Raw genomic sequence first — 21500 nt, forward strand, 5'->3', positions numbered from 1 at the left:
CTGCATCAGCTAGGGAAAGCAGTTCACTTTCATTATCTGTTCTACATATTGGCCTTTCTACCTTTGACTTACTGAAATAGCCTATTGGAAGAATGAAGAGCTATCCACATCTGTCTTGGGCAGAACAATCATAATATATTGTTTAATTTTGTCTAACTGCTCTAGTTGTTCTGGTGGTAGGATAGAGAGTCTCTTTAATGTAAAGGATCTATTTCCTTTGTTTGTTTGTTTGTTTGTTTGTTTGTTTGTTTAGAGAGGGAGGGGTGGTGAGGGAGAGAGAGAGACTCTTAAGCAGGCTCCATGCCCAGCCCAAAGATCATGACCTGAACTGAAATCAGGTGTCAGACACTTAACCTACTGAGCCACCCAGGCACCCCTATTTCCTAGTTAATTATTATCTAACTAAAAAACATGAGGTACTTATTTCCCAAACGTAGGAAAAATGAAATTAGTTATAAATATCAGTTACCTGTTGGTAGGTGCTGTAAGTTCTTGGAACATCAGACACTGACTTATAGCATTAAGTTCTTGGTTCCATCTCAGTCTCCTAGACCCCACTTTTCACCCTGCTAATTGTGAGTATAAAATAAACTCAAGGCCATTCTTGTTGAGGGGGTGAGAGAAATTTGGCCCACTTGCATGGTGAATGTTTTTAAGACCTTGGGACTACCAGGTGCCTGGGTGGCTCTGTCAATTAAGCATCTGCCTTCAGCTCAGGTCATGATCCCAGGGCCCTGTGTCAGGCTTCTTGCTCAGCAGGGAGTCCGCCTCTCCCTCTGTCCCTTCCCCTGCTCGGCTCTCTCTCTCTCTCTTGCTCACTCTCAAATAAATAAATAAATAAATAAAATCTTTTTTAAAAAGAGAGAGAGAGACTTGGAAAAGACTTGGGGCTTCCACAGACATTATATTCAAGAAGTAACATTCTCAGGAATTCAAGAGCGCTCAAGATAGGTAAAGCACAGAATGAGCTCTATCTACCTAGCCAAGAACTCACAAGACACCAGTAGAATATTTTGTAAATGCATTAAAAGAAACAGTGCAAAATTTTAACTGTGCTGATTAAAAGGGATGTCAAAGCAATACTAAGTAGAAATAAAAAAGATTTAAAGTATGTTATGATATTTAGGGTGCCTAGATGGCTTAGTCAGGTTAAGTCATGCTCAGGTCATGCTCAGGATTCTAAGATGAGCCCCTGTGATGGTCTCTCTCCCTCCCACCCCACCCCAGTCCCGCCCCCACCACTCACACACTCTCATGTGTGCACATGCACACTCCCTCTCTCTATCAAATAAATATTTATTTAAAAGTATGCTATAATATTATCTCCATATCATAATTGAAGATTTAATTAAAATTAAAGAAGACATAGAAATTTGTGTTCAACAGAATGGTTACTCATTTAAGGGAGTTTGTTTTTAATTTATCTTGTAACACTCCCAAGTAGAGACTAAAACTTAATAGTCATTAGTAGTTATTTTGCCAGATTCCTGGGGTAGAAAATCCTAGGTGCATAATAGGAAATACAGAATGACCTGGGAACTCTGGAGCCCAGAGTCCATATCTAAGAAGATTATGATACATTTCATTAAAAAAAAAATTTGTAATGCCTAGAGGGATAACAAGGTGCTAAGTAATTGCAATGTGAATTCACTGCCAAATAATAAAAACCCAAACAAACCATTTTTCTTTTTAACTGAAAAATGGACCTTGGAATCAGTTAACAAGTAGACTTATAAATATTAGAGCAGTAGATTATAAAGGAAATTATAGCAAACTAATATAGAGAGTCATTGGAAGTTTTCACAATGGATTTAGAATCTGAAAGATCTATACACTTGCTAATGGAATAACTCCAATTAATAGAATAATAAAGCCCACCCAATAACAAGTGAAAAAGTTGAAAGGTAATTTTTAAAATAAGCAAATCACAAACTGGAAATAAGACAGTAATGAGTTGGTAGAAAAAGACAAATGCAATTTGGAATTTATTTTAGCTACTAGGATTTTATCTGTAAACATGTGGTAGTTCTTGAAGAGTTAAGATGTGCAGAGAAAATACAGAACTTTTGTATGGAGGTCAGAACTTCCAGTCAGAACTCAAAAGAGTAAAACTAATGGTAAAAATAGTTAATGAACATATGATTAATGAGTGTTCATCTGTTAATTACCTCTGTTCAGTAAAGGAAGATCAGCTAAGAATTGTTTTAAAAACGTTGTGGGGCACCTGGGTGGCTCAGTGGGTTAAGCCGCTGCCTTCGGCTCAGGTCATGATCTCAGAGTCCTGGGATCGAGCCCCGCATCGGGCTCTCTGCTCTCTAGGGGAGCCTGCTTCCTCCTCTCTCTCTGCCTGCCTCTCTGCCTGCTGATCTCTCTGTCAAATAAATAAATAAAATCTTTAAAAAAAAAAAAAAAAAAAAACGTTGTGAAAGAATATGTTGTAATAGTGAAATAAATAGATCAGGTCATGCTCCTAAATTGGGATGGTTTAAACAACCACATGAAGACATTGTCATAACACAAAGGGGAGAGATTTTCATTTTACTTGGATATGTCGAATATTATGTTGGTGGTCTCCCAGACTGGCTAATTGCCAGCCCTTCACTATTTTTGAGCTGTGAGAATTGAAGCGAACTCTAGAATATGGCAATACATTTCATACTTCTTCATATTTCTCCCACTAGAGCCTTCACATTCAAATTTCTACCTGAGTGGTCCCAGTACTAACTTACTGCCTCTTGATAGGTGAGTTAGGAAAAGAGCTAGATCTTGTTTTTTGTTTTAAGACAAATGTTTCGCACTTTGGGTTGTCACAGATACATGAGTGCTTCTTCCGTCAAACACTGCTGTGCTCGTCAGAGTCCTTTCTTAAGGTTTCTGGCTTTTAAGAACAGCCTCCCAAAAGTCTCTTGACACCTTCTTGGCTTTGGGCATGTGATCCTGTGGGGGGAGTCACACAAGTGCTGTAACGAGTATTTATAAAATAGTTGTAAGCACTGGAACACATGGAGTTTGAGTCTTTTCACTATTACAGCCCAACATCCAATAATGTCTGGCACTCAGTAGATAATCAGCAAGTATTAATTGGATTCATGTTATATGTACAATAAACATCTTTTCTGTAAGATACAGAAAGAGCCAAATCAAGGAGCAGGGGGATCTGACTCCGTAGAATAAAACAGTTTCTAAAATTTACATAAGAATTACCTTGAAAAGATTAAAGAGTTAAGATTAAGATCAGCTATCAGTTATTTAGCATCCTATTCAACTCTAGTTGATAAACACAGAATTAAGACATGATCTTTATCCTCAAGAAGATGGTCATAGTTTCGTGACTATGCTTAATATTTGAACTATTAATGAGGGTTCTATTTATATACATATGTGTACGTGTGCTTATAAAATTTCTTGATGGAGTGGTTTTCTTCTTCTTCTTTTTTTTTTCTCCTATTCCCCTTCTCCCATTTTGCCCATCCCTCACTGCCCTCCCATCTGGCAACCATCAGTTTGTTCTTCAGACTTATGGGTCTGTTTCTGCTTTTTGTTTGTTTCTTATTTTGGTGGGTTTTTTTTTAGATTCCACATGTAAGTAAAATCATATAGTATTTGTCTTTCTCAGACTTAATACCTTCTAGGTCCATCCACATTGTCACAAATGTTTAGCTCGCTCTCTTCTTTTTTCCTTATGGCTCAGTGATATTCCTTTGTATGTATACACCACATTTTCTTTATCCATTCATCTCTCAGTGGGTACTTGGACTGCTTTCATAATTTGACTATTGTAAATAATGCTGCAATAAATAATATGAGTACATATACGTTTCCAAATTAGTGTTTTTATTTTCTTTGGGTAAATATCCAGGAGTGGAATTACTGAGTCATATGTTAGTTCTATTACTTTTTTGAGAACCTCCATCCTGTTTTCCACAATGGCTATACCAATTTGCATTCCCACCAGCAGCGCACGAGGGTTACTTCTTTACATCTTCACCAACACTTGTTATTTCTTGTCTTTTTTAGTTCTAGCCGTTCTGACAGGTGGAGGGTGGTATTTCATTGTGGTTTTATTTTGCATTTCCTTGAGGAATAGTGATGTTGAAGATCTTTCCACCTGTCTGTTGGCCATCTGTATGTCTTGGAAAAATGACTTTTCCGGTTCTCTGCCCATTTTTAATCAGATTATTTGGGAGGTTTTTTGGTGTTGAGTTGTGTGTGTTCTCTCTATATTTGCATATTAACTCCTTAGCAGATAGATATCACTGGCAGATATCTCCTTCCTTTCAGTAGGCTTTGTTGACGGTTCCCTTCACTGTTAATATGGAGATTTTTTTTTTAACTTAACAGTTAAGTTTTACAAAACTTAACAGTTAAGTTTTACAGTTTGACTATGTTCTAGTCTCAAGCTGTGGCCTGGTTTTCTTTTCAACAGAGAAATAACTCTTGGGTTCTGTTCCATTGAGTGTGTCTTGTAGGAGAGTAATGGTAGTAGCCTGCACCTACTATTAATAGGAAGAACCCCATCTAGACCCAGGAGAAAGGAGGGAAGGACAAAGTAACGTTACTATGTGGCATCATCAAACTCTCCACTGCCCCCTCCACTCCTGCTTACCGATAGTGTCCACTAGTACAGGCTAGCCCACATCACACACAGTAGAAGGAAACTGGGGACAGACTTAAGTAGACCATTTTTCAAAATTATTCCTAAGTGATACAGTGAAAATAAACTTTTTATTAGAATGTTCAATTTCATGGGTATATAACATGCATATTGTAACAGGGTACCTGTATATGCCATTCTAGAATTTGTATAATTCTGAAAGAATTTCCAGACATTTCTACACATTCTATCCCCAAAATAGCATTGGTAGCCTGAAGCAACATCGTTATGTGTGGGAGCTGCAAGTAATTAGAAGTGCCTAGACTGTAGGCTTGTGTGGAAAAGGGGTGACAAGAAGGAACCGGGTGGCAGAGGGCTGCCTAGGGCATACTGAGATATTTAAATTGTATCCTCTGTGGATCTGTTACCCATCAGCATCACAAGAATGGTGTCGGCCCCAGAGGTTTGAAAAATCACTGTAGCAGCATCATGGAAGAGAGCCTAAAAGGGTGAGAAATCAGAGCCAGGAAAACAAGTTAGGAGAGTTGGAAGGATGTTTGAGCCAAAAGACACTGAGAAGATGAAGGCCTGAATGTGATAGTAGGGATGAATTCAGAAGGTTTATGTTTTAAATGACTGCCACGGGCCAGATGCCTTAGCATCTGGAAGTCTAGCTATGAATGAGGCTGACTTTGCTGCCTTCATGGAGCTTTCCACACTGGTGGAAATAAAATGGTTTTATAAAATGATAAAATGATTCCATGTTCTTCAGTTTGAGTGACTAGGTGGTCATGATTACATTGGAGTTGTTTTGCAGGGGGCGGTGGGGGGGGAGAGTTTCAATATGTTGAACACAAAGTGTGTTATATCCGGTATGCACTTGGAAGTTCAGCTTTAGAGTTAAAGAATAAGATTTAGCCTCTTTTCAGAGGGCCCGTTTGTATTTGTTTTCAGTTGTAATACTTCATTTTATGGCAACATCAGTCAGGGGTTTTGGTTGCAAATGGAAGCCTCTCTGACTTGTAAGTACCACAGGAACTTACTGAAAGCTTTTTGGTATCATCTTGGTGAAATCTCTAGGAAAGCCAGAGAACCTGATTCTGAGGGAGGGTGTCTAGGAACCGTGCCCACTGCCACTGCTGGGTCCACTGTAGATGCCCTGCGCTGTACCACTGCCATCCCCTCACATGGCTTCCTACAGACCCTCAATCGCTGGTCCCCCTCCCCACAGAGGAGTATGAGCAAGCACGTTCTCTGCCTTGTGGGACAATCCAAAATAAGCAGGGTTTTGAAGACACTGCACAGCCATACATGTCTAGCAAACATATTTTTGCCTCCATTTATGTCTGTGAAATGAAAAATCAAACATTTAATTTCTGAAGTGTGTAGAATTTTACAGTGGTTTACTTCAGATTTTTATGTAACACTGTGATGAAGGTATGGTGTCTTCCTTAAAATTAATATTGTTCACATTAATATATTAATTTGCTGGTGAACTTGCTTTTAATTGTTGTTCATTGTGTGACTAGCCAGTCCCAAACTTATGAATGGATTTCTTTCAGAAGGTTGTTGATAATTAAGTCATTAGAAATTGTGAATGCAGCTTTCCACTGAAACAAAGTTATCATGGATGATTCAGTTCTCATATTTTAAAATGTGTTTTACATTCCAGCGGAAGCTCCTAGAACACAAGCTACTTGGCGTCTTCAGATAAGAAGTGAAAGGGAGTGGGATGGAATCATTTGTGGGCACAGTGCCTATAGATACATTGTAGACAGTCAATAAAAGTTGGGGAAGTGTTTCTAGGATTAGATGGTTGGAGAGAGGAAGGGAAGAAGGCAAGTATAAGCCTGTTTCTAATATGGAGCTGCCTCTGATTGTTCTAATAAAAGCAGGTTACATTCAGTGACTTATAACAGCATTTTAAAATTGCACATATTTATTATCTAATCCCCAAATCCCAGAGTAGTGAACAATTTACGAATCATTTAAAATGAGTGTTTCAAAAGAAAATAGACTATTCTGAAAAACATGACCAGTTGTAACAGAATTTGTAAGATTAGTGTGAAGTAATTGGGCTGAATATTCAGTCTTCAAAAAATACCATCGAACTTTTTGCTTATTTTTAATCCTAATACTAGTTTATTTTCCTAATGATTTTTATCTTTTACCTAAAATAGATAAGAATATTAATTGAGGCTTCTGTTACCTTCATCTAGGAATGGCTATTTGTATTTTTTAATTTAAATCCAAATAATTAACATATAATCTATTATTAGTTTCAGAGGTAGAGGTCAGTGATTCATCAATCTTACACACAGTGCTCATTACATCACATGTTCTCCTTAATGTCCATCACGCAGCTACCCACTCCCCTCCAGCACCCCTCAGTATGTTTCCTGTGATTAAGAGTCTCTTATGGTTTGTCTCCCTCTCTGATTTTGTCTTGTTTTGTTTTTTCCTCTGTTCCCCTGTGATCCTCTGTTTTGTTTCTTAAATTCCACATATGAGTGAGATCATATGTATTTCGATGACCCTGAAGGCCTTTTCAGCAGTAAAAATGCTGTTTACCTAATTGAGGCTACAGGAATTTCCTACCTAGAGTGGAGGAGAATAAGTTGATCTGGTTGAGGAAAGTAAACTGATACTTTATATATACCTGATCATTCAGAACAATTAAGAACTCTATTATGGGTGCTTGGGTGGCTCAGTTAAGTGTCTGCCTTCAGCTCGGGTCTTGATCTCCATGTCCTGAGATGGAGCCCTGCTTGTCCCTCTTCCTCTGTCCCTCTGTCCTGCTCTTGCTCTCTCTCGCTCTCTCTCTCTCTCAAGTAAATAAATAATAAATTTTTTAAAATCTTGTTTAAAAAAAAAAAAACTCGATATTACTTCTACCCAGTTTGTTACAACAACATACATTAAGCATCTGCTATGTGTGAGGCAGTATGGCAGGCACTCGACATGAAAAGATGAGCAAAATAGCCACAACCTTTTCCCAGTTTGAGCAATTAACATGAATTATATTCTGCGATCTATAATTATGGGAATAAAAAATCTTTTTTATTAAAGTATTTCATTAAAGTTATGTAAGTTTCAAACTCAGAAGATAATTTTCATAGTATTCCCATGAAACTTGAGGTATAGTAAACATTTCTGGATGGCAGTTTAATTTATCACATATTTTAATATTGGCAGACTAGATAAACATTTTGATAGGAACACAATTGGGTAATATCAACCTCAGTATTTAGAAAACTAATTTAGACGATAGAATGAAATAAAAAAACAGATTCAAGTTGATTCCATGTAGGGAACCACTTTTGGTGTCACAGAATGTGATAACCAATCCTCAAGAGAAAGACAACAAATGTGCCCTTACTGATATTTGACCAAGTCAGCATCTTTTCCTGTTCCATCAGTCCCTTCTGAAATCAGGAGTGTGCCAGATAAAAGGACTGTCAGCGGAGTGCTTAAGATTTGCATTAACTGATTGACTCCATTCACTGGGAGCCTGTCCCCTCCCCCTAACCCCCAGCTTGCAGCTAGTTCAAGGTCCCCAGTGGAAACTGCTTTGCCTCTGACAAAGTAAAGGCAATTCACACACAAAACTGAAGTTTAGGGAATTCTTAACTGAATCCGGAGTTTCATTAACCACTTAATGAATTGAGGACATATCAGGGGGTTAACAAGAGCTTAAAATCTTAGAACTGTAGCACTCAAAGCATTTTTCCCTTCTTCTGTTCCAAATCCTTTGTTTTATAGTGTTTCCTTAAACCCAAAGTCACATACCTTTTACTTAAATTTAATACACTCCAAAAATCTGTCAATATATGCTTTTTTTTCTGATTTCAAAAAAGTACAAATGTTTAAGAAGAGAGAGAAAAAAAACTTTAGTTGTACTCCACAGAAATAACTGTTGTTAACACTTTGGTTTTTATTTTTCCAGACTTCTTTCTAGGCATATTGTATGTACGTATCTGTACGTGTTTAATGCAAAAATGGGATCAGAAGCCCTTCTGCCATATATAGTAGTGAGAATCCCTGACTTTGGAATCAGGCCATCCTGGGTTTAAATCTCAGCAGTTATGGTTAATAGCAAAGATTTTGGCCAGTTTGTTTACCTGTAAAATAAGGATGATTATGTATCTATTCATAAGGTTGTTGTGAATAATATAAAGGAAATAATGAAGTGAAGTACTTCATTATGTTTGATAATCCAGCCTCTTGTTCTCTTGCTCCTGTGTTCTACCACACTGTCCCTTAACACCTGCTTTCCTGTATTTGGGGGGCAGGGAGTGTGAGGCAGAGGGGCAGGGAAGCACAGATAATGTTTGCACAAATTTGTTAAAATTTAAATTTATTAAACTCTGTTAAGAAACATGATAACTAAAATATTCTCCTGGATTTTCAAACCTTATATTTTTGATATAAAGATTTATTATATGACTTAAGTTTTATAAGGTAGCATTCAGTTCAAACTAAACCTATTAACTTTTGTATATTAGAGTTTCTAGGGCTTCTTTTGAAAATAACTAAAATGAATGAAGTTCTTAACAGCCTTTCGGGTCCTTTTTGATGTCTGTATACATATAGAAGTACTTTGTGTATAATGTAGATGTTCTTTTTAATGTGTATGCAGTTTACATAGTATCACAAAAAGGAATATAATATGTCATAAGTACCATGAATATCATATATAGTAATGCTATTTTATTTTTCTTATCCAAGGGGAATTTATGTCACTTAATAATTTGCCTTAATTTTCTAGTAGAAATAAAGTTTTGCTCCAAATTGATATGGAAGGTTAAATAGTGTCTAAAAATTAACTTAGTTAGAAGCGTAGCTTTAAATTTTGTTTGAGATTTTTACTCTTTTATGTAATAAAATGTGAAAATTAAATGTTTATGTGCAAAATAGGCCCACAGTTAAATTTTATGACAAAGGAAGTAAATGTTCCATTTTTTTTTTCCCTTTTCTCTAGCTCAACTGAGAAGTCATTTCCTTGGAGATCAACAGGTATGAGTTTTTATCAGATAAAAAATCTTTCTTATGTCTTAAACACACAACAAGAACAGTTGCATAGCATGCTTTCTCAATTTACTGCCTCTTGGTGAAATAAGCCAAACAAAGCCTTTACCAGTGACAATATTGAGCTGCCTTGATTTGAAGTAGTTCTTAGTTTACTTGATTTTTTTGAACATTATGAAGTAGGTTTGTATATGTCAACTTTCTTTAGAAAGTTCAGGCATTGGACATCAACGTATCAATGTTATAATCACTGGACACTTTTAATATCAACTTATTTTACCTAAATATTTTCTTTTCTGTCATAAGAAAGTACAGCAGTGCCCTCACAGAAGTTACGACATCGTCTGGGAACATTGACTAATCGTTTATATAAATCAGGGTCTCTCCTTTCATAGTGTTTCCCACACTCAAGAGAAGAGTTGCCTTAAGCATTCATATTCTTTATGTATCCAGATATAAAATATATGGTAGCTTCTAATATAGTCCAAAGCTTCTTATGTAATCTCCTTATCTTTTTACCCCAAGTTCATTTCATATAAAGGATGAATTACATTAAGGAGGGTGTCTGCCACTTTCACAAATATTTGATGTGTTCATACTCGCTGTTCATTGTTTGTCGAGCACCTGCACCAGGGACCCAGTACTGTACACATCACTGATCACACGGTGATGAGCACAACACGTGCACGTTGCTGCACTTCCTGTGGCACTTATAATGGGAAGGACCATGTCATCAATATATAAATGGTAGAATGGGCCTTGAAATATAAATACTTTGACAACTTTTAAACGAGTTTTGAACTTGATTAGAACTCAAAAATCCCCAAACGCCTGGTATTTCAGTTTACCAGAACCTGTTATCGGGATCTTGGTGTTACTCGTAGTGCATACAAGACATTCTGCTATTTTATAAAGAAGCTACTCCCAAGAATTGTAGCTTTTATTCAAACCAAAGACAAACATAAAGCTACTTAGCACTAAGACTCATTAGCAGTAGTTTAATATAAAATCGGGCCACGAGATAATCAGTTAGATGCCAGAAATATATTGCGTGGGAAACATTGTAAATGGACAACCTACTTCTGAGATAGCTTTGCAGAGAAGGTGGGACTGGAGCCTAGGGTTTGACAGGTAGCCAGGCTCTGGAGAGTGCTTTGTCACTGGGCAGCAGAGGAGACAGAAATGTCACACCCAGACATTTAAAACTGGTTTGGGAGATGGTAAAATGTGGAAAGTTTAGATAGCCACATCAGATCAAATTACAGAGATGTGTAAATACAACTCCAAATTGAACTCTCCTTCAGCTCATGGGGGAACACTGGAAATTCTCTGAGCAAGAAGTCACCTGACTGAAATATTCCTCAGGAGAAATATCAGAACTGTGTAACTGTTAAAAAGTGATTTGAAGAATTTAAAGAAAAATGCAAAGCACACAGTAGTGCATTTGGTACTTGGTTATAGCAAAAATTTACCACTTAATGTAAAATTCTTCTGTAAGTTTATCTTCAATAGTGCATCATTAATTTATTCCAGAATATTTCTTGAGAGCCTTAAACGGTTGTCTAGCATGTAGTTGTCAATGTTTAAATATCCTTGTCCTCTTAAGTGCTTCAAGCCTAATGGAGGTATATAACTCTATACTCTCAAAATTTGGTTGTGGTAGGAGCTATAAAGGAAAACTACAGGTGTATATACCATATTTACTGATATTCCCTATTTCTGGACATTTGGGTTGTTTCTAATTTTTTACTATTATAAATAACATTGTGGTAAATACCCCATATATAAAATTATATCTGTACCTTTGATTTACTTTAGGCTAGACTTTTAGGAAATAAAATATTATTTAGAGTATATGAACATGTTTTAAGGCTCTTGTTATGGGTAACCAAGTTGCTTTCCTGAAAAGACTGTATTATTCCTCCCTCCCTTTAGGTATGTAACATTGATCCTCTTGTACTTCCTCATTTGACATCATCATTTATATTTCCTTCTAGCTACAAAATACTAAAATCTCCTATACATTGCCCTTTTCTGTTGAGTGGTAGTGTTTGATAGGCGAGAGCTCTGTGCAGCCCAAGGCTGATAGCTGTCATCAGTCAGGCAGGGAAAACCCAGACCATGCCTGGTGGTTCCACATGAGGGATTTGATTTGGGAGGTTATGGTTCAGATGCGGGTTGCAAGGTCTGGGAGAATTGAACAGCATACTGAAGCACCCAAGAGACTGATCATACCTGCAGCTGCTACCATTTCTAGGACTGAGGGGGCAGTGGGTTAAGTGGGGCCAGGGGCGATTTCCAGCATTAGCTGGACCCGGGAAGGAGATAAAGCCCAGCCAGAAGTGCTGCCTGGAGCAGAGCAGGAGAACGTCTGGCTGAGCTGAGCTGCAGCCGGCAAGTGGTGGTTTCTCACTACCCAAAGCCAGCCGGGCGCAGGGTATTAGTGTGTTGATTTACATACAGAGAGAATGAACTGAGATCAGGAAGGACACATAACAGAGAATGAAATATCTGGGCCCTTAATGTCCTTTCTACCTCCCCTTCTTTCCCCTCTGGTACTTTTACTCAGTTTCAGTCATTTGACCACCACCCTCGTGATTTACTCATGAGTTAAACATAGATATAATATTATTTATGTGTGTGTGTGTGTGTGTGTGTGTATTGTCCAAGTAGCTCCCTAAATACCTTAGCACTAGGGAAATACAGCTCCAGTAATTCATCTGTCTTCAAGACAGCTACATTTGTAAATCACACCTAATAACTATGTTTCATCTCTTAGTTTTGTCAGAATACACTCTTACCCAAACTCCTGTTCAGAACTGGCAGGTGTTGCATTTACTTACCCTTTTTTTCTCTTGGGGGAAGAGGAGTGTATTAATCTTCAGCCACTGCCATCACAACTACTATTTACTCCACTTTCTCTTATTTAAACTGTATTAACATTACTTGTGTGTTTTCTCAAATTTGCCTACTTTTCAGCCATACTTAGGACATTTAAGTTGTAACTCTGGCAATAAGCTACAAAGATAAGGGTAGAAAATTGAAATTTGATTGTATGCATGAAAGTAAAATCTGATTTGTTTCATGTTTCTTTTCCTGAGTAGTTAGAGATGTCTTTAGAAGTTTGACTAAAAGTAAATAGTGGCATAAAATGGAAGTTTTGCTGCTACTTTCCTATAAAGTTTAACAGCTATCTTCTCTTTACCACATTGCATGCAGAGATACTAAACGTAGTAGAAAAATCATCTCATTTTTAGAATTTGGCTGTCCTGGACAGAATAAGGAGCAGGGGTGGCTTAAAAGTAAAAATATATATGTATTTAAAAGGTCTTCGGTCCAGTCCACGTTTAGCTAGATCTTTTTTTTTTTTTTTAAGATTTTATTTACTTATTTGACAAAAAGAGAGAGACAGTGAGAAAGGGAACACAAGCATGGGAAGTCAGAGAGGGAGAAGCAGACTCCCTGCTGGGCAGGGAGCCTGATGCGGGGCTCAATCCCAGGACCCTGGGATCATGACCTGAGCCGAAGGCAGATGCTTAAGGACTGAGCCACCCAGGCACCCTGTTTAGCTAGATCTTGACAAAAGTAACATATTTATTCAGTTTTCTTGGTTTCTTAAATAAGAAAGGATTACATGAAAAGATTTAGGATTGAAAGTCTCTTAATGTTCCCCATTTTTCTCTAATATTTTGAATGTTTTCCTGTAGACAATTTCTCTACATTTTATATATATATATATATTAAATTTATATTAAAAATATTTATATATTACAAATATTTGTAATATATTTGTCATATTATATATATATATAACAAATTTGACTTGAAAAGCTGGCATTTTAAAAGCTTTTTAGCAGTCAGGTGAATTGTTAGTGGAGCAGTGGTTTGATCAGTACCTGGGAGAGATCCTTACCTGTTCAAGTATTTTCAGGATGGTACATTCTGTTGAAACGCCAGAAACGGAGAACAGCTGCTGAATTTTGTTTTTAAATAGCTAACTTACTACAGAGTCATTTTCTAAGGAAGAGCTCAAGCTCAGGGTGCCCTAGGCAGAAAAGATTTCCATTGCTTGTGATTCAGTTCAGCAGAATCCCTTTGCTCATTTGCTTGAGTTTGGTTGGTCGGTCATTTGGTTGGTTTTTGTATGAGGGTTGGTTGGCTGTTTGAAAGTAAAAAGCCAAAGCTTTTTAAGCTTGGTGCTCAAAGAGATGACTTCCCAAAGCATGAGGAAGAACTGTCCACTCCACAGAACATTTCTGTGTCCTCAGGCTGGTTGGGAAGGAATCTTAAGGAGAAGCTTTCCCAGAAGGAATAAAGTTGTCTTGAAGCATTTATGCTTTATTGTTATCTTGCTTTACTGTTCCTCCTCTCTTCATTGTTCTGTGTTTTCTAGCTTACCAGCATTACACATCTACTGTCTAAAAACATAAAATGCACATCTTTTTGTCTTTTGTGGAGAGTTTATCATTTTCTGTTTTGGCTCAGTCTTTTCCCTAGCCTTGCATTTCTTATAACCTTGCATTTTTGTGTTTTATATATATATGTTCTGCTAAAAATGAGTGAGGAAGGAATGTTGTCTTAGTGTTCCTTCCTGTTTTCTCTTTTATTAGTGTTCCATTTTCCACCAATCACATCTTCATATCTCTTAAAAATTTATGCATTTGTACAGTTTCTTATGTTCTGCCAGAATTTGAGGTAGCTTTTGAGAACACAGACAATAAAATAGAAGATAAACACCATAATCATGAAAATATATAATAAAGTCATAGGTAAAACCCTGAGGAAAGTGAGATGCATATACATTTACATGTAATTATAATGCTTCATGATGGAAAACATTATACAGAGTAGCTTTTAAAGAAAAGGAAAAAAAGACCTCGGGCTTACTTCTCTTTTTAAAAAAGCACACCAGTTTACTCACACACACACACACACACACGCACACAAAAACACCGCCATACATAGTGTGTGTTACCTACCAGACAGAAGCCGTTGAAACCATAAATTGAGTCCTTTTGTTAAAGTGTTCATTGGTTGTTACTTAAATCCTCCAGCCATATCCTGTAAAATGAATTGTGCCACAAGTCACAGTTTCACAGTTTTTCTGTTCCAGGAAAAAAAATTACTAGAGTCTAGGCAGTTTCCAGTTTTAGTACTTGTGTGTAAAGTGAGGGGCGGGGAGCAACATGGCATTAGCAGGAAAATCCTAGCCTTCCCTTCTCACCACCACGCCGTCCCCCCCACCTTCCCTACAGATTAAGAGAAGGAGCCTCCTTCCAAACCCAAGCACACTGTCTGTTCCCGCAGGCCAAAGAATTAGGCTCATTTGCACTTGAGAAGTAGTCGTAAGAGCAGATATTAATGTATGTTAAATAACTGATTGGGAATTACCACTCCTAAGAAAGTAAGAAGCCAAAAGATGAGAGTCTTTCTGAAAGCAACGAGTTAGCAAAAGACGCAGGCAAATGAAAGTAAGGGGAATTCCTGGTTGACCTAGAAAGGATTAAGGGTAAAGAGACTTGATTGAGTCTTTTACAGTAAGTAATAAGTAAGAGAGAAAATATTAATGACTTCAGTTGAGATAGTTGATATTTGATAATAAATACGAAAGAGAACGAAAAAGATTGTGATAAAATAGGAATTTTAAACTGATAAGATGATTTAACTTCACAGTGCCACATCCCTTTGCTGAGGAATATGTACTGAAGGGCCACAGTTTTCACACACTGTCCATTTAAATCATTGTTGTGTGGTACGTACTGACAGTAGTAGTTCATGTACACTACGAAATTTAAGACTTTATTGGGATTAGGTTTTGCATTATGTTTATATATTTAAATTTTGTTCCAAAACGAATGGACACAAGTTTCTTCCACTGTGGTGGGTTAAAACAAACAAACAAACAAACGAAAACGTAAATACTGAAGATTAAAGAGGAATGAAAGATTAGCCCTAAATCGATTTATCTTTCTTTTCCCCTCCATCGGAAGCAAGTAATTTACAACACAAAAAAGCACTAGCATATCAGGAGATAAGACACAGACTTAAATGGGGACACTTTCTGCCTCAGTAGAAATGTACCCGGTTAATGAAGGCGATGGAATAGGAAGCTATATTATACATGTTCCTAAATAGGATATTAGATTAGCAATCATGTATAAAGGACCATTATTTTATTGAGGATTTTGGATATTATGATTTAGTGTGCCTATAAATTATACTAATGACAAAATTTCATCATACAGTCATTCCTTCCTATTTCTCTTCTAAATAACAGGAGGATATGAATTTCTGTGAAAATCGGCCAAGTTTTTCCACCCTTATTATTTCAGGCCTTTTGAGCCACACAGTCTTGATAATCTTCTTACCACAGCTACAGCACTGTAGCTTCCTGAATCACCAGTATGAAGTTTCTCTTAACGTTTAATGTTTTATTACTAAAGGCCTTCTTATATTTTACAAAAATTGAGTCTGGAAGAACTTGGACTAAAGGTAAACATTTCCTTCTTCCCCACATCTTTCCAGACCATGGCCATCACCCCACACACCTATACACACACACACACACACACACACACACACACACACACACACACAAAACTTGGAGTAAAGGTAAACATTTCCTTCTTTACCACATCTTTCCAGACCGTGGCCATCGCCCCACACACCTACACACACACACACACACACACCCTTTGGGTTTGTTTTATTTTTAATTCAATGAGGATATATTATACATTGTCGTATGATTGGTTTTTTTCTTAACAGTATAGAAAAAACCAAAAGTGTTTCTGTATCAATATGTCAAGATCGGCCTCTTTTTTTAAAAATTATTTTTGTTAACATATAATGTATTATTTGCCCCAGGAGTACAGGTCTGTGAATCATCAGGCTTACACATTTCACAGCACTCACCATAGCACATACCCTCCCCAATGTCCATAAATGGCTGAATAGACCTGGTTTAGAAAATTTATGTAAGCAGTCCCTTACTGGTAAATATTTTGTTTTTTTTCCAAATTTTTCCTTTGGCAAACAGTGGTATAAGTTTTTTACACATCTATCTGAGTACCTTTGTCAATTACATTTTTTTTTAAGTGGAACTGCTTGGGCAAAGGCATATATGGGGGCTTTTTGGGCAAATATTGTCAAATTGCCCACCAAAAATACAGAACAATATGTGGGAGGGGTGAGTCTTTTCCTCTGCTTTCTTAGGTTAAGTGACTGGGGGTGGCCAGTGATTTAACTGACAATAGAAGAATAATCCCCAAATATTTGTATACACATAGGCGCTCACAAAAGTATTTTACCTAAGATACCTATTTTAGATAAATATTAAATAATAATAATAAATATACTTAAATTATAAATATAATAATAGATAAAATATTTTATCTACCTAACTTAATGGAGTATAGGAAGTGGGCAGAAAAGGCTTCTGTGGGGAAAAACAAATGGGTTTCTAGCGGAACAAGCAGGTATAAGAAATCTTGTGATAATTTGTTTATGCAGGTGGAAGTGGTCCTCCTGTTTGTTTCTTCAAGCCATAAATCTCCCCAGAGGGGACCCACGGCAGCCTTACTCCCAGACGTTTCTGCTTTTGGCAAAATAAGGGATGCTCCATGAAGGTTTCTTTCTACATCTGTTGAATCGCAAATGTCTTTAGTTTAAAATAACCTTTATGCCAACTCTCAGACTCTGAGAGGGTCCCTGCAAATACCCATTCCCACCTATACCAATTGTTATGTCTATCCGTGCTTACTATGTTGCCAGAGTATAGGAGTGTAAATTTTCATGAATATATAAAATTTTAATAAGTTACTAGACTTTAAAAAAGCCATTTACTTCCAGTTCCCCTATATCATAAGCTTTATTATGGACAGGTTAAATAGTGAAATCACTTAAATGATTCTTAAATATTCGTTAAGTCAGAACATTACATGAAGACCAGCATACCACTGACCATTCTTCCATTTGATTAGTTCTTATGGAAGTTAGGAATCAACCCAATCTTGGAATTTCATAAAATTGTCATGTTTCATGTCTTTCTTTTCTTTTCATATCTGGATCAAAATGATCACATACATTTTTTTGTCAACAAAAATGCAACAGCCACTACCAGAACAAGCGAAAAACAAACTTTTCACCATGGAGGTAATTGAGTACCAACACCTCATTCCAGAGGTCCCCAGCTTTGCTGTATATTCATGTCACCTGCGGAGCTGATAAGTCTGGGCCCCGAACCAGGCATCAACGGTCTTTGAAGATCCCCCCTCATGATCCCACACTGCAGTCTGAGAATACTGCCTTACTCATAAGTAAATTAATCTAATTGCTGGTAATTAAAGAATTAAAAGTTTATCCTGCCAGTCCTATACAGATTATATTTTAGGATAACCAAATAACCCTGGCCATTAATAGATTTTAAAGATATCTAAAATATACCAAAGGAATTTCTGCTGATAAATGTAGAAAGGACAATAAAATTAGAAAAATCACCAATTTGCATCGTCTAATGAAATAATTGATTCAAGCAAAGATTGTCAGTGTATGCAGAAACCTCTGTATTCTCGATCCTGGCTGCACATTAGAACTACCTTGGGAGTTTTTAAACTCCTAATATTCAGACCTCAGCTTAGGCTGATTGAATTGGAATCCCTGGGCATGGGACTCAGCAATAGTTTCCAAGCTCTACACCCACCCCTATCCCAGGCCATTACAGTACACAAGCAAGGTTGGGAATCATTGCATTAGGAGAGAGGTTGATGGTGAACTTGAAAATATGGAAAGATCAGACTACCATGGCTTGAATTGACTGACTGATCTTAACTGTAAAAGTTACAATACGACAGGACATAAAGTACACAACACCATCCATAAAGTATTCTAACCACAGAAGTTTGGCCTGAAAGCTTCTAGTTCTTTCTGCTTAAAAGACATACAGAGGTTAGAGGATATGTACCTGCCACCATGAGAAACCCACACACTAATTCAGAATATGGAGCATCCTGAGTTTATTGCTGTGGTTCCCTCAGTGAGCCAAGAAAATGAAAATGAGGGTCTGAGAACCCTTTTTAGACTTAAGGTACTAAGTAACAATCAGAGTCCAACACTATCCGTAAGTCTTATTTCAGCCTGACAAGTACAAGCCAACTGAAGAAAAATTTTTGAGACATCAGGAAAATGTGACTGTGAACTCTTTATGTGGTGTGATGGAATAAATGTCATTTTTTGAAGTCCGTATTTTACAGAGCTACATATGGAAGTATTTAGAGTCAAAATGATCTTATGTGAGGGATCTGTTTTAAAATTCTGTAACAGAAGAAAGGAAAAAGCAATAAATGGAGCATAAAAAGTATGGCATAATGTTGTAATTATTAAATTGGGAGGGTTGCTAATTATACTTCTGTTTGTTTGGGGCTTTTTTGGTTAAAGATTTATTTATTTATTTTCGAGGGAAGGGAGAGAGAGCTCCAAGCAGACTCTATGCTAAGCATGGAGCTTGACACGGGACTTGATCTCATGACCCTGAGATCGTGACCTGAGCTGAAATCAAGAGTCCGGCGCTTATCCGACTGAGCCACCCAAGCGCCCCTTCTCTCTCTCCTTTTATGTTTGAAAAATTTAATTCTAAAAAACTTAAATACAAATTCTTTAAACAAAGGGTTCAGCATATTGGGGGTTAAAACAGTGCATCACACTGACACATGTTAAGTCCAGCCAGCTGTTGGCCATACTGCCAGTGTGAGCCATGACACATGAATGCAGTATGAGATGACAGTTTCCAGCCAGTAGACATGATTTAATGTCTATCTTCCACACTGGTGGGATTTTGTTAAATGAATCCTAATTTAAGCCGAGTTACCTCTACTGTGCTGGACATCAGCCTCTCTGCTAGTTTAGAACTCTGCACTTACCGCTGTGTTTGTGCAAGTTCTAGGCAGCGTCACTGTACACATCATAGCCGCAGATACTTTCGCAGCATAACTAGTTAGCCATAAGGCGGTTGTGCTCTAAAAGTAGAATCATGAAAAAAAAAAAGAGATTCATTCAAAGGACATAATGAAATAAGAAAAATGAGTAGCAAAATGTAGAAGACTATTGCAAAGGGCAAAATATTTGAGTACGTTCAAAACGTGTAATGTAGAGTCCTAGCAATACTGCTTCTATTTTGCAGATTGGACCCCAGCATTTATCTTCAAATCTCTAGTTGATAGCATTATACACTTTGGCTTGCTGATGTATCTCCTTATTTGGCATCACATTTTCTCTGTTTTCTTCATTAGGAGAGGCATCAGGTTTCAAATACTAGAATACATCTTTGAACCTGAGTTTTGTGTTGTGCTGTGATAAGGCTTCTACGCTGTTGTTTGTTCTTGGCACACTTTCACGTGTCCATTGATAGATGTCCCAAAGTTCTGTGCGAAATGTGGGCTCAGAACTCTGCACCACTATATAGACTATTACGAGGGCTTAAGATTTAAGTAAAATAAAAAATAAGAGTACTACATCGATAAAGAAAAGAAAACAAATTGTCAACCAGGTTTTTTTTAATTATCTTTTATGGCAAACTTGGCTCACAGCCAGTTAGTGACACAGCAAAAGTGTGTTGAAATTGCTTATGGTAAAGAAATCTGTAGCAAAGATGCTTATAGTGAAAAGACTGGACAGAGTATGTACATGGGTGGCAAGCACCAAATAAGAATGTTAGCATTTTGCTTTAGCAAATATGTATCTGAATGTTCCTACACCTTTTACTCATACTTTATGGGCATGTATGTAACACATCCCCATAAGACTTAAATACACTGAATTAGGGCTTTTTTTAGAGAAAGAGAGCACAGGCACGGGATGAGGGACAGGAAGATGGAGGGAGAGAATCTTAAGTAGGCTCAGTGCTCAACACAGAGCCCAACACAGGGCTCGATCTCACGAACCTTAGATCATGACCTGAGCCAAAATTAAGAGCCAGGCGCTTTGCTTTACCAACTGAGCCACCCAGGTGCCTGGTGAGGTATTAAAATTGCACATCCGGGACACCTGGGTGGCTCAGTTGGTTAGGCGTCTGCCTTCAGCTCGGGTCATGGTCTCTGGGTCCTGGGATCGAGTTCCACATTGGGCTCCCTGCTCACCGGGGAGCCTACTTCTCCCTCTCCCTCTGCTGCTCCACCTGCTTCTGTGCTCACTCTCTCTCTCTGACATATAAATAAATAAAATCTTAAAAAAAAAAATAAAATCGCATATCCAGTGTTAGCCTCTAACATTTTATGTTTAAAATAAACACATTAAACAAATATTTAAGTGTTTTTTCTCTCTTAGTGATATGTGAACAAATACTCTATTAACTGCCTAAAATAAAATAGAAAGTATCAAGTTTAAAAGCTCCTTTTCCCATTACCACCTCCTCAACACACAGAGCCACACACTTCCTCAGTTTACAGCTGTTGCTTTGGGAAATGTCAGAAAGGCTACCATCTGTAACCCCACATTTCATTCCTAAGCCAGAGTTAGTCTGCATTTAGCTCTATCATTATAATCTATACCAAAAAAGATAGCCCAATAGAAAATCACAGTAAAACCTAGTTTCAGAAGACCTTTTCTATTCTTTTTGATAGGAATATCATCCTACCCTTACAGATTTCTATGGGTTTTGTTTTGTTTTGTTTTAAAGACATTTTCTTGGGGCACCTTGGTTGCTTAGTTGGCTAAGCACCTGCCCTCGGCTTAGGTGACCCAGTCCTGAGCCAAGCTCTCTGCTCAGGCAGAAATATGCTTGTCCCTCTCCCGCTGCCCCCCACCACCTCTTCTCCCCCTCCTCCCTTACTCTCCGCCACTGCCCTCCCTCCCCCGCCCGCTGCTAATGCTCTCTCTTGGATAA

General features: G+C 37.5%; 1 protein-coding gene across 3 annotated transcripts in view; it reads left to right on the forward strand.

Moving 5' to 3' along the window:
* Positions 1–21500, forward strand: part of LOC111143594 (plakophilin 4) — a 251428-nt gene that overhangs the window by 160143 nt on the left and 69785 nt on the right. For all 3 annotated transcript variants that reach the window (XM_022497434.1, XM_022497439.1, XM_022497425.1), the window contains exon 4: positions 9576–9610. In XM_022497434.1, coding sequence (XP_022353142.1) covers positions 9576–9610 — 35 coding nt within the window. The remainder of the gene's footprint in view (positions 1–9575; positions 9611–21500) is intronic.

Source organism: Enhydra lutris, unplaced genomic scaffold, assembly GCF_002288905.1.
Source record: "Enhydra lutris kenyoni isolate GAN:26980312 unplaced genomic scaffold, ASM228890v2 scaffoldscaffold1, whole genome shotgun sequence".
Classification (NCBI taxonomy): Eukaryota; Metazoa; Chordata; class Mammalia; order Carnivora; family Mustelidae; genus Enhydra; species Enhydra lutris.